The 14,291-nt window shown below is 39.8% G+C and overlaps 1 protein-coding gene across 2 annotated transcripts in view; it reads right to left on the reverse strand.

Annotated features, from left to right (window-relative positions):
* Positions 1–14,291, reverse strand: part of slc16a4 (solute carrier family 16 member 4) — a 30,367-nt gene that overhangs the window by 8,474 nt on the left and 7,602 nt on the right. The window contains exons 1-7 of one of the 2 annotated variants that reach the window (XM_069140066.1): positions 13,847–13,919; positions 9,215–9,349; positions 8,782–8,914; positions 8,413–8,556; positions 8,104–8,265; positions 7,359–8,009; positions 2,142–2,353 (exon numbers count right to left, since the gene is read on the reverse strand). In XM_069140066.1, the coding sequence (XP_068996167.1) occupies positions 2,142–2,353; positions 7,359–8,009; positions 8,104–8,265; positions 8,413–8,556; positions 8,782–8,914; positions 9,215–9,331 (1,419 nt within the window). In that variant the 5' untranslated portion in view covers positions 9,332–9,349; positions 13,847–13,919. Of the gene's footprint in view, positions 1–2,141; positions 2,354–7,358; positions 8,010–8,103; positions 8,266–8,412; positions 8,557–8,781; positions 8,915–9,214; positions 9,350–13,846; positions 13,920–14,291 lie in introns of those variants that run through there. The other variant, XM_069140065.1, reaches the window with a different exon arrangement.

Below are 14,291 nucleotides of genomic sequence, written 5' to 3' on the forward strand. Positions count from 1 at the left end.
CTTGTCAGAAAAATGTGTGGTTTATATCAGCCGGCAGATACAAACTTTGACATAGGTTAATCTGTTTTTTCCATTCAGATTCTTAAAAAAAGAAAAAGAAAATCCCTATTGACCGTTAAGGTCACCAAACGTCATCACTTAGGCCCAGAGGCATGTCCTGGCCTTTGAGACCACACCATTGGCAGGTGAAATCACACCACATGCAGCCGCGCGTTTTTGTTTTCAGGAGTGAGATAACCTGAAGATACTGGATACCCGCTGACTTAATGTGTTGTTCCACCCATAACAGCGGTTGGGAAACATCTCCAACGGCCTCCTTGATGGATTTGTTTCCCTTTCCGTGCGTGACACAGTGATGTAATGAAGCCATTTCATCTTCACATGGTACAAAATTCCCCCCTCACAAGTGCTTTTATTGTGAATTTACCGGATGGGAGTCTGCAAGGTCAATGAAGTACAGACTGATAATATAACTGGAACTGACGTCGGTGGGATTGTGTGAGAAGTCAAATGATATTGTGAGAGCGCATTGTGGTACTAGCCAAAGGTACAATCGATTTTGCAACATTTAACTGCACTTACTAATCTTTATTCCCCAGTAACTATGACACTAATTAATCAGAGAAAAGCCTTAATTACCCAACCAGAACTTGCTAAATCTGCCTTTTCCTTTAATGCACTTCAAGCTTGGCAAGAGCTGCAAATTATATTTTTCTCTGAATCTCACCCTCTCCTGACATGTTTAAAAATATCTGAGTTTTTAAAGGTCATTGTCTTTTTTTTTTTTTACATGTACCATTAATTGCAGTGATTCCTATCATCCATGTATGCTTTGTGTCTTGTTGTGTTTGGCTACGACTATGATTTGTGATAAAGCAATGCCTGGATGAAACATCTCTAATGTCTTTGAATTTAACAGTTTAAATTGGGTAACATTTTATTTCAGCAGTTTTCTAGTTTCCGAATAATTTACCTGTTCCCTGGAAATAATTATGTAATCATTAGGAAGATAAATACTTCTGGGATTTATTAATGCACTTGGTTGTGTTTAAAAGCAAATGTTATTTCAAGATAAGTTTAGAACAGCTCCATTTACACCCAAGTGTCTTAATCTATGTTTAGCCACGCTGTGTTGGTCAACCACTTTGAGCCAGACTGAAATATCACTGCAAATATTAGATAAGTTGCTATTAAATTTTGTACAGACATTCTTGACACCCAGAGGATGAATTGTACCAACTTGGAACCCATTGGCTATTGATCCGACAAAGAGTTAGCCTCTCATACCACAACAATAAGGCTAGGTCTTCAAACGGAAGCTAGAAAGCTTCTGGTAGATTCTGCTTCCAAATACAGACATCTGTCTGTAGACATTAGAATTGGACCAATTTAGGCAAGACATGCACTGCTTCCCTCGTACCACCAACAGGTTGGAGTTTATCTTGTGAAATACGTCAACATCTACTGGATATTTTCCCATAAAATGGTGTACTGATAAATCCATGTTGCCCTGTATTCACTTGCACATATTTTATTTTATTTTAAAATTTCATCAAGTGCCATCAGGTGCAAATTTGTTTTTTGACCAAACACCTGATAAACTAATGAACTAATCATCTAAATATCAGCATGTTAACACTGTCATTGAGAACAGGCTTGTATTAAACTGCTGTAGCTAAGCACAGCCTCACAGTGCCAACAGCATGGTGGTAGACTGTTACAGAAAGTCCGATTTATTAATTCTTGGAAACTTTATTCTTCATTTTGTTGAAGTGTTTGCTTGCCTGTAGACATATTTCACACTGCTACATGTTTGGCTAACCTGCTGTCCACTGACTGAAGGTCACCTGTAGGTGACACTAGCAATTGATTGGAATTAATTATTAGCATGTGCAGCCATTGAACAAGTTGTGAACAAGTATCAATAATCAATACCAGGAACTTTCCCTTAACATTAGGTGTATATATATATATATATGTATATATATATATATATACATATATATATATATATATCAGTTTTTTTGTTTTTTTTTACAAAATGTATGGGACCTGTAGGTTAAAGTATTACAAATATGGGAAATTGAGGTTAATTTGTTTCAAAAGAGAATGATGCGTATGTTCAGGCAGTGTCTCCTTACTAGAACAGGGAGCAGCAGAGCCATGTAGCCGCCACAGAAGATGGCAAAAAAGACAGCGTAGACCATCAGCAGGATGTAGGAGGTTGCCAGCGGGGAAAGCAGGTTGACCAAGCCACAGAGGATTAGGTAGGCTTTGTGGTAGTGGTATTTATGGAACAGGTTTTTGTCTGTCACCCAGCCCGAGGCCAACTGGGCAATGGTCTCTGTGATACCTGAAACAGAGACAAAAGCGCATGAGAAACTAGGACAGAGTAAAGATACATCTGGAAAATATAAACACTCCAAAAATATGACGAAAAACAGTGGACATTTTTTTTTACATTTCAAATAATTTGTTTCCAAGTAAAATGTGAAGGACATTTTGAGATAAAGGTGAGTATTTAGAAATTAAAGTAAGAATAGAAAAACAGAGAGAACAGTGATATTTTTTGGTTGTTTATTTTGGATGATTAAAATATATGCTACAAATCAATTGAGCAATAATTTTTAGACACAGGGTATTATAATAACAGGGTGTTTCTTATGACATTTTTTTCTTTAATTTTCATTATCTTATTGTTGTTTTAAATTTAGAGTATGTAGGACCGAGGACTCCTTGGAAAAATGGTATTAATACAGTTATAGTAGATTATCCGGGTTAAATAAATTGAAGCAAAACATTCTTCACAGTTTCCTTAGCAAGGATTAAGAGAAGAGACTGAAGACTGCGTTAAAGAAAGCGTTATTGGAGAAAAAAAATCCAAATGAATCTGTTGTGACATTCTATAAAGACACGTATCTATTGATTTTTGTTTCATTTGATTTTTCTGTCGTAGTCTGAGTATAAAACCCTTTTGTAAAAATGATCCAACACTGTTTATTCTCTGTATTTTCAGTGATGACTCTTTGACAAGCAGTTTTATGTTGGTGAACTTGTTCAATAAAACACAAGAGACACAAACTGCAACCCACAATTGGTGTGCAGATTGACCAACAACATGCACACAGTCTATTAGACAGTTTAGTGATAAATCAAATACCGACCCAGTTTAAAAAAATATATATTTAGACCATCCTCCAGCCTGTTACACTGAAATCCAACCAGATTTGTCCATCGACAGCAGCAGCAACACACTGTGCCTGTCTGTCATGTGAAACAACATGAAGCAGGAGGATTTCAGTGAACATCTAGTGTATTTTGGAGTTTAACACAGAATATCGAGGGGAGAAAAGTTTTGTTTAGCTTTTGGAGCCATTTGATGATTGGTCACCTCCTGTCTTTTCTCCTAGCACCACAATGAGGTTTCTTATTTAGTGAAATGTCTTGAAAACTATTAAGATGGATTATCATGAAATTTGGTACACACTTTCAATTCCACTGGAACTCTCAACTTTTCATCGCGGTGGTTCAAAATGAAAATCTGGCCAACGCTTTGGTTAACGACTATCTGCAGAATGAATGACTTTGTAATATGGTGTTAAAATAATCTGGCTGGGATCTGAGCACACAGCAGATCACAGTGGTCAGAAGCCAACAGCCCTCCATGTATTTTGAGTTGATGCTCAGTTACTTAGAAAGAGTTAACTGTCAAAGTCAGCTACTTTGGTGCAAGGATTAATTTAAGTGCAGCTAAGGTCACTTAAGAAGGCACATGTAGAGACTTGTGATCATTCAACAACTTGTTTCTTTAAAATGATTCAGTTATTTTATGCCTGACAAAAACAAAGCCATAAAGGAGTGTGAGTATGTATCTCTACATGTGGGCATGTGTGATGGAGGGGCGGAGAAAGAACGTGAGACGCCCTTCAGCAAAACCACACAGGTCTGCATGAATATCAAATGTGGAGCCCCTGTTGTTCCTGCTGTCTGACAGCAGACTGTGGCCAGAAACAGTGAGTGGCAACGCATTCATCTGTTAACATCAGCATTACACCAGCAAACTACTTATTACAGTAAGCACGCCATCTCGTCTGACTGATTGTTTGCTCCACTATGATGACTGGGCAGATATGGACTGCTCTCTGCTGAGGTCAACTGGAACGCGATAGGCGATGCGGAAACTGCAGTGGTGTATTGACCGTCGCAGGAATAGCTACAAGCAGGCAGCGCTGAGCCATTGATCAATGAAACAAACTGGTTCTATGCAGATCAGAGTAACCCATCCTTTGCACAGGCTCTGCTATGTGACTCTACAGGCTGCAGACATTAACATGTGGCTTGAAACAAAAGAGAGGCGGGCCTGTTGAAGAAGAGTTTGTGCAGAGGATGAATTACAAAATAAAGTCAATAATTTATATTATTTCAATAATCGTCTACATAAATTAACATGCAGATGATACATAATGACAGTAAATTGCATCTTCGTTCTTTAAGGCTTTAAATGAACCCTGACTGAATGAACAAGGAAATGCCTCTTCCGTGACCACCTCTGCTTTCCTTACATAACAGAACCTAAAGCATCTCTCTCCACTGAGGTTAGAAAAATGACATGAGGCAGCTGTGCAGTGTTTATGTGTCCTCCACTGGTGACCCAGGACATGTCCTGGGGTGTCCCCTGCTTGCACAGAGACAAGTTGTGTGAGTTTGTTTGTATATTTTAGCCTCAGCAGGTTGGTTCAGCCCTGCAGCTGTTCCTTTATAAACTCAGCACAAAGCTGTTTAAATTTGGCCTCTCCAAGTAGCACCTGATGGCAAGTGCATCAGGGACATTAGTTCTGTCCATTTTTCTCCATAGTGTTAACAGGTATAAAAGTCTGTAAAAAGCCTGTGTGTATTAAGAGACCATATGGAGTTGCAAGGCATGGAGAGATGCCTTTCCATTTGCTATAAAGAGGGACATTTTGTCACCAGATTAAAGCAAAGGGTTATAAAAGGCATGTTGGTTTCCCAGCTTCTCTGAAGCCACTGCTGGCTTGTCTCGCCTTCTCTTTTGTACGCACTGCCGCCTTAGTTCTCCTCTGCAAAGTATCAGTCACTTTAGAGCTGGACCCAAGCAAAACTGGGAGCCCCTCTTGTCACCACGCCAACAACTTTACTCAGTTAGCTGTTGCTTAGCAACTCCAGTTAGCCCCAGTATCGGTGGCTGCGGGCTGACGAAGACCCGGACGATAGCGTCTCTTTCTCTATCAGCCAAGTTAATGGGCTTTTATGACAAGTACTGGGTCGGGGAAAAAAGGGGACAGCAGGACGTTGGGATGGTGGCTTTGTGGTGTGGGTGGCACCCCGCGTCTTTTAGCTCTGTCTCTGTTTCTCCCTCATTACGGTGCACGTGACCAGGGAATGTGACAGGACAAACATGTCTGAGTCAAAAGAGGCTGTCAGTCTTGCTGCTTTCTGGCACGAAGCTCATCTGAGTAAACCCACGGACCATCGAGGAAATTTCAGACGTCTATATCCTGTGGTTTTTGTTAGAGCTCTATGTAAAGCCCTTTGTTAGTTTATTTTTTGTGTATCTTGTGTAATTTAAGACAGTAGCATTACCTGACCACAATCTTTTTGGCTCAGTCCATAAATGTTATTCATCTCAGCTGTGTTTCCTGTGTAGGCCAAAATGTTGTCTTGAAACATTTGTCTTTTAACTTTAAATTTGATTTTCTGACAGACAGAGAAAATGCAGTATTTTTGGGAGTCTACAAACTGTACTTTACAATAAGAGATCTTTGTTTCTCATTGCTCAAATGGAGCACCTGAACAGTGACATAAAACCACACAAATATCAGTAAAAGTCAAACAAAGCATTGTTAGAATTCAATCAATTAAATAAATGTACTCAAGAAGAGCTGTGATATAAAGAAAAATGAATGTATAAAATGTCTGTACCTTGAGTCAATTACTGATATCAATAATAATATAATTTGATGTATCATTATTCTTATCTAAAGGATACCTTCTGTCATCTGCTGACAACTGATTACCAAGGGACAGATTATAGAACTGAAGTGTGTAACTCATAAATGCACTACCCCATCTGGAGCGTTTCAATTATTCTCAAAGCCTTACAGAATTACATGCACATGTGGTCGGTGGTCAAAATGTTAATGCTGTTTTTTGTTCATATGGAGTGGCCTCATCAGTGGCATACTGCTGAACTCACCCGCCCTGGCCAGTGGACCAAAGTTCAGCTTTTATGTAAGCACATTCATTACATAAGACTGCAGAATCTGAGCAGCTCACAAATAATTAATACTTTTTTGCATCACTTCTTAGACCCAGTCTTAAAGAAACCGGGACCTCCCTCCTCACAGTCGCTGTGAAATCCCTGCTAGAAGCCCCATTCAAAAACTTAAAAGCAGCAGTCTGCAGTTTCTGTCGAGTTTCTACAGACTGTCAGATCTGTAAAATGAGTTTAACTTTCTTGTAGTGAAGTTTCATTAATAAAAGCCCTCAGTTTATATTTTCATAAAACAATTAAATGCATTTGAATAGGAAAAATATGACAAAATGTAACCAGTGCAATTAACACAGATTTTGTATTCTGTAATAACAGCAGTGTGTAATTTTTCTAATTGACAGTGAGTGCTTCAGCTGCGAGCTTGCTATTGATAACTTTGAAAAAGGTGCTGCTACTGCAACTCTGTCCTTGGCTGCTCTGTAGTCTTTATTCTATGTGATTGTCTGTTTTTTATTTTCATAATTTTGTTTTCAATGAATAGGTTAATGATCGCTATGACCAAAAAAAAAAATCCTTGAGACAATTTAGGTTGAGGAAGTTTTACCTGAATACATTTGGCTTGAAACCCCATTATCTTTGACATGTCCAGTCAGTTTACTGTATAACTAGATGGCTCCTATTTCTTTAACTAATTTTTCATTTTCTCTAAATGTTTCATGAAACACTTCGACTGTCCCAGATGAAGGCTGGTTGTTATTAAGGTTGCTCTTGGCACTGTAAGTGCAGCAAAAGCAGACTTCAGGAGGTTACTGCATATGGCCAAGAAATAGTCTGGCACGTCACTCCCCTTAAAACTAAACCTTTCATTTTCACGTTTTTGCTTTTTGTACAGATTAAACAAACACAATCAAACACATTTAAAGACTTTATGCAAACTGGGTAAACAAACTGGCAGCTGGTTGTCTCCGCTTATGTACTGTACTGTACAAATATTAGACTGATATCAATTTTCTCATCTAATTTTGGTCAAAAAAGCAAATATGATGTGTTTCTCAAAATGTCACACTATTCCTTTAAGGTGGATGACAATAACACAGAAGGATGTATTGACCAATGTAAGACTCACCTGCCACAGAGATGATAAAGGAAGCATCCATGGCGTCAATGCCGAGGTTTCTGGCCCGTGCAGACAGGTGGAAATAGGGGATGAAGTAGGCCAGCTGACTGAAGACCAAGGACCAAGTGTAGATGCAAAAAAATGGGTTCTTCAGCAAGGAGAAATCCAGTACTTTGGCATTGCTGACAGTCACCTCATTTGGCATGCTGGCATTTGAATGAAATCCAACAATTGTGGACCCGTTCATGCTGCCATTGAGCTCTGCTGAGCTGTCCGGAGTTGAGGGTTTACACTGACCCGAGTCGTGGTGGGGCTCATAGCCGTTTACACCATTGAAGACCAGTCTGGTCTGTTCAGGGTTCACTGACTGGTCCTGAAGTCCCTGAGTACCCTCCCCTCCCAGGTTCTCAGTGTCCCTGTGAGGAGGAGGAGATGATGCGAATGAGTCTGATTTGGATACGCCATTGGACAAGTGAGATGAGCCACTCAAGCAGCTCTTTGAGAGTTCCTTCTCTGTGGGGCTTTTGAGAGAAACAGCAGGGCTCTTTTGGATGGGAGAAGAGGTAGGGTTTGAAACAGGTGGCTTCACGTTGATGGGTCGCAGAAGCATCCCAGAGGCCACCAGGTTCAGCATGAGGCCACCAAGAATCAGCATCGCCCCTGTGGATGACAAAGACAGTTCAGGACCTAAAATGTCACCTCTCGTGCTATATTTACTTACAAATGCCTACTCATAAAGATATTTTCTGCCTACCTTGCCAAGCATACTGGTCCAGAAGCAGCTGAGTGAATGGTGCGAGGGCAAAGGTCAAACCCATCCCAGAACGCCCAATCGCATACGCTGTTGCTAACCTTTTTCTGAAGTACAGTGCTGTGACCACTGAGAAGGATTGGTATAGTAGCGCAAAACCCATTCCTAAACAAAGTTATCATTATCAAACACTGTCAGTCACAGGAGCATGTGGGCTGATAAGAGAAAATGAACTTAAACAAATGTCCTCTCTGATGTCAGCCATCAGGGGAACAAAATCACTGAGGTATTTTACTACATTTTTGAACTCACCAACTATCACTCCCATGCTGATGTAGAGGAATACCACGCTGCTGGCAAAAATACTCACGATGAAGCCTCCACTAACCAGCACTGCCCCGGCAATCGAGGTCACCCGGACTCCAAGCTTGGCGCAGGCCATAGAGGCAACGGGTGCTACAGAAGTGAAAGGAGGGGAGGAACAAAGACACAGGAGCTCAAAAAATTCTTTATATCTACATTGAAGTATACTGAGGAAAAATCAGTTCAAATAAACGGTTAGGTTTACTCTTTTAGGGGCTTGTAAGTGTGGATAAAATCATACCCGGTGAAAAATCGTACATCCGTGATTCAGACTCAACAAAGAGATAAAGACAAGAGTTAGTTTTTTTCAACTCGAACCTCCAGACAGACGCAGACTCGACATGATTGAACCGATCCAGCTGATGCTCTCTGATGAGCCTCCAAACTCATCTTGGAACGCCACAAAGAAGATCCCAAAGCTCTTCAACGTGCCCATCACGAGGACATTTACCTGCCCACACACACACACACACACACACACACACACACACACACACACACACACACACACACACACACACACACACACGTGATCACATTACATTGTGTTATGCTTGCATCCAGAACATACATATAGCTACTTCATACACATGCAGGAAAAATAAACTTCCTGATTGAATTCAGTTAGCACCTAACCGAATCTACCTATTTCTATCCCAGTCTTTGTGTTATAGTTTTATTTAAATCATCCTGTTAATGAATTAAAGTAACACATTCAGTTAAGAAGTATAAACAACTGTGGTGCACATACCAGGAAGCAATGCAGCACAACCATCCAGCCCCAACCTCCATCTGGAGGGTCCTCATACTGCATCTCTTTCTCCTTCTCCTTCTTGGTGGCCATGGCATCCTTCCTGAACAGGTTCATGACGGCCTTATAGTCTCACTAGGAGACAGAAAGGAAAGCTACATCAGAGACATTAATCTGATTACAAGCCATAACCACACTCTAAAACAAATGTCTTCCCGTGGGTAATGTGGGGATTCTTGTGGGGAACCAATTTTAAGGTTATATACATATTAAGATAACACCTTCTTCAAACAGTTGGTGGTGTGCGTTTTATGTATTAATATTTAAGATTAGAAATTGCACATGTGAAAGTTTTTCGCTGTCACATTTTTAAGAAAAAAATCTCTTAGTTTCAATGTAACAACAACAACAACAGCAAAACATTATGTAGTATATTGGGGTTTTTGAGGAGAAAATAAGCAGACACTTTATGAAAAAAGAAAAACTGAAATATTTTATAAATAAAACTATGATACAAATGTCCTCCTTCACTGCTTTAACAGGAAACTAAAGAACAATCAGTCAAATCCTTTTGAGCCGATTAAAGTAATGGTTTAGCATTCATTTGTTACCATTATGGTACAGTACACAATGACCCTTCATGAGTAAGTAATAAAAGACAGTAATGCTAATAACTTGTTAAATTGCTGAGCTATAAAACAGGGCAGTCACACTATAACTAAAGCTGGTTACTCTTCCACCTCTTTTGTCCTTATTACAGCTACTGCACGCACCAATGTCTTCGATGTGTTGACATTACGTCTGTGTCGCAGCAAGTGCAAATAATACATGATGTCAATCTCCAAATTCACTGCAAAGAGGTTCTGGCTCAGAAAAGAACACCTGCTGCTGAACAGCAACTTTTCAACAATTAAAAACCACAGTCAGTCGCTGTTCAAGTTTGTGTCACAGCAGCACATTGAAAAACCTATCAGAAACTAAGTTAGTTGTGTTCATGGCCAAGAAATTAGGTTTCTCCATCAGAAAAGTAGCTGTATTAACCAGCTTTCTTCTAATCCATTACAGTGATTAAAGGCACCCGGTGGAGACTCTGACCATTACGAGCTCCATGGAGCAATGTTGTGGGTCCTGTTACGGTATGTTAGTTCTCCTGCACGCACACACGGACACAAATGCATGCTGATTTACATCTGTGTGACATAATACACTGATCTCCTGATATTTTCACGATTTAACAGCTGGTGACTGCAATGCAACGACAAAGGCAGAGAAGAAGAAGACTGCCAGCAGGAAAACGCGGTTGTAAACAATGTAGATTTCTCAAATATCGGCAAGTATGAGTAAGAAAATGCATCAAGCATTCATTGGGGCCTCAAGGCCAAAGAATCAATTTAAAATCACATCTCGCCACTATAGGGTACCTTAACATAAACAAAGCTGTAGAAATAAGAATAATGTGGTTATCTGAGTGCATGTAAATGCGCTGATTGTCTCCCAGATAATGCAGTTTGATATCTGTACTGGCAGACAGTAGACAAGGTCATCGAGGATGATAATGGATTAATGTGTACATAGATAATTAAATGTCTCTTTTTACTAAATGTCAACCCATATTGTCCTGGCACCCATGTGTGTTCACACGTGTGTATCCATGTGTGTTCACACGTGTGTATGCATGTGTGTGTATATAGTATATGTGTAACTAATGAAGTTAAGACTTAAGCTGTAAAACTGAAGCTTTGTGAAATGGACCTGCCTGACTCGCAGGGAATGTTCCCACAACTTTTGAATCTAATGTTCAAAAGAGACTTTAAGGGTGCTTACCAATACTAATCGTGTTCCTACAATGTTGAATGTTAACTAAGACATGATGTTCCAACTGCAGCATGAATGATTTGGGGATGTTGTTGAGGTAACACATTAATACACATTCTTTAATAAAACATTCCCACAATGCTACATGATAACAAAGGAAGAACACTCTCAGAGCAACGTTCAGAAAATGTTGTGTTGCAATCTTAATGCACATTAGTCCATTTTAAAATGATGACGTTCTCAGGCGACCTAACAAACGACTTGTTAGGGCGCATACCACACGAGCACAAATTGTCTGAACAGCGAGTTCGTTGTTCGAAATCCAGTTGGATGAACCATTAGTTACATGTCACTCCTCTCCTCCCTCCCCACATTTTCTCTCTCACTCACTGTCCCCTATTAAATGAAGGCAAAAATGGCAAAAACAATTAATCTTCAAAATTAAAAAAAAAAAAAAAAAAAAAAAGACATTTGTGGAACATTTTTGGAAATTTTCCATAAAACATTTTTGGAGTGTTTTTAGACAACATTATCCTACTGCTAAGAGGAACACTGTGGCAACAACAAGAAAAGAAAAAAACAACTCTTCCTGCCGAAGACATTATCAGAAGATTTCTCATAATATATAATAATCTGAATATTCTCTGGATACATTTAGAACAAAAACAATTCCAGCTGCAAGGTGTGCTGCTGTTGTGGAGTGATTAAGAAGCGACATCTTCTTGCTGTACTGCAATTGACTTGGCATCCCAACAGGCAACGTTTGACCTTGAATCCCTTTGAGCTCATCATAGAGCACGTTTCAAAAGGATCCTCCAAGGACTTTGACTTGTGTCAGCAGATTTACAGAATAATGAGCCTTGTTGAAATGAAACATACAAGACAAAACAAAAAAACGGAAAATGATTTCTGGTAGAAAAAACATCCAGACAAATACGGGCTAATACATTGAGAAATCTAGAGTTAAGTCAAAGTTTCAAATAATTTTTTTTTTTTTTTTTTTTACCTATTAGCAACAGCTGAGAAGCAGATCTCACAGCTGCATGCAGGGGCTGTGCCAGGGCCAAAGCAAAACCACAAGGGCACACAGCAGCAGAGGTTGAGCAGGAGAGATGCTTTCAACATCACCGGCATTAAGCAAACTCATCTTTTCACCGTATATACACTGTACATTAGTCGTGTGTCCTAATCTCTGCTCCCTGCACTGAATCACACAAACACTGAAGGATGTGCGAGTCAGTAGTGATGCATCATCTATATGTCTCCTTTCTCTGTGCTCTGGTGGCTCCTGAACTGATAACATTCATCTCTGCACCTATACTGTTTCCACTTGTAGTTTTGCCACTAACACTTCAGCGCACTTATTTGGCAGCTTTACTTTTTGAATGGACTCAATAAATGAATACATGAATACATTCTTATTTACAGTAATTGGAAATAATGCACAAAGCAGATTTATTGAGGGTCTGTAATGCATGCAGATAATTCATCTGGTTTTTAAATCAGGTAACCCCTCCCTCTGCTAGTGTTACAGCACAAAGATCAACCAACATCTGTGTGCAATAAATTTAGCAATAAAAGTTTTACACATCAGTTATCTTAAATTACTTCTCACATTCCCCACAAACTCCCTGCTTTTCATTGCAATTTAAGAAGAATTCAATATTTTAAATGATCACAAAATAAATACTAATGTCTCTTTTCTCAGTGTTCAACAGTCAGTCCAACAAGACATCCTCATGTGGTTGTAAAAGCACATATTGGTGACCAAGAACCTAAACCTGACCAAAAATACACGCGCATTCCACGAGGGCCAACCAACAGGCTGTGTTGTCTGCAAGTAAAAATAAACTAGCCACTATCATTCTGCTGTACCTGCAGGAGGCATCAGATCAAATATTAACCACCAGCTCTCTGGAAGCAGACAAACCGTGTGTGTCTAGGAGTAAGATGCATCATGCAGCAATGTGAGCAGCATTATCAAAAAGAAACGTAGTTATCGCTACACGCTTACCTTGGGCCAGGATTGTTGCGGTCCTGGACACTCTAACACAGGGCTGAAAATACAGTCCCATTTGACTTCAATTCAGTTACACTGTCCTGCTCCTACCAAAGGAAAATGATGCGATACAAATATAATTTTGCATCATTAACAAATATTAAGGAGAGCAATTATAAACTCTATAAACAAAGTATGAGAGGAATACTATGTGATTAATTGTTGGAAAAATTACTCAGAGGCTTGGTTCAAAATCAAACATATCGGACATTTATTCTTGCAAGAAGGAGCAAATACATGCACCCTCAAAGAGAGATGTCCAGCATTGCTCTCCCCGCAGCATTGCTCTTAGATCTTATTACAGCATGTCCCCATTTTTGCTATCTGTGAGCCAACCAGTTGTATGGAGTACATCCAAGCAACTGGTCTTTATACAGTGTACCGTTAGGCTTCAGCCCACCTTTACACTTGTAGGACACTCACAGTATCTAATTATTTATTCTTATAGTTACCTGTAGGTCCCTGACCTATTTTTGCGCGCGCGACTTTTAGTTTACCTAGTTTACTCAGACTCTTTAGTTTACCTAGTCTACTCAGACTCTTTAGTTTACCTAATCTACTCAGACTCTTTAGTTTACCTAGTCTACTCACTCTTTAGGTTACCTAATCTACTCAGACTCTTTAGTTTACCTAATCTACTAAGACTCTTTAGTTTACCTAGTCTACTCAGACTCTTTAGTTTACCTAGTCTACTCAGACTCTTTAGTTTACCTAATCTACCCTTTAGATCAAAACAACAACACAATAAATTGTCTTACCCGGGTGTCCGATGTTTTGATGGTGAATCAACCTTGTTCTAGGATCCCGTCACTCGTCCTCTCTCCAGTCAGTCCTGGTCTCACCAACGTCCAAACGGCTTCGATAAAAAAAACAAAAAACAGCGCGGAGGTCTTTCCTCAGGAGTCCCAGACTCCCCCGTGCACAGTTTCAGGCTGTGTCCGGAGAGAGGAGGAGATGTTGGGATCCGTCTCGAAGGACCAATTATGTTGGAAAAATTACTCAGAGGCTTGGTTCAAAATCAAACACATCGGACATTTATTCTTGCAAGAAGGAGCAACTACATGGACCCTCAAAGAGAGGTGTCCAGCAGTGTTCCCCCCAGCAGTTTTCTACCCAGCATTGCTCTCCCCAGCAGTCCTCTCCGTCACTCCTCCGTAGGGCAGCTTTTATACAGTGTGACAAACAGTTGACAGTCACCGCCAT

The sequence above is a fragment of the Embiotoca jacksoni genome, unplaced genomic scaffold (genome assembly GCF_022577435.1).
Source record: "Embiotoca jacksoni isolate LCO1_2020_lvr unplaced genomic scaffold, fEmbJac1.0.p SCAF_9, whole genome shotgun sequence".
Taxonomy (NCBI): Eukaryota; Metazoa; Chordata; class Actinopteri; family Embiotocidae; genus Embiotoca; species Embiotoca jacksoni.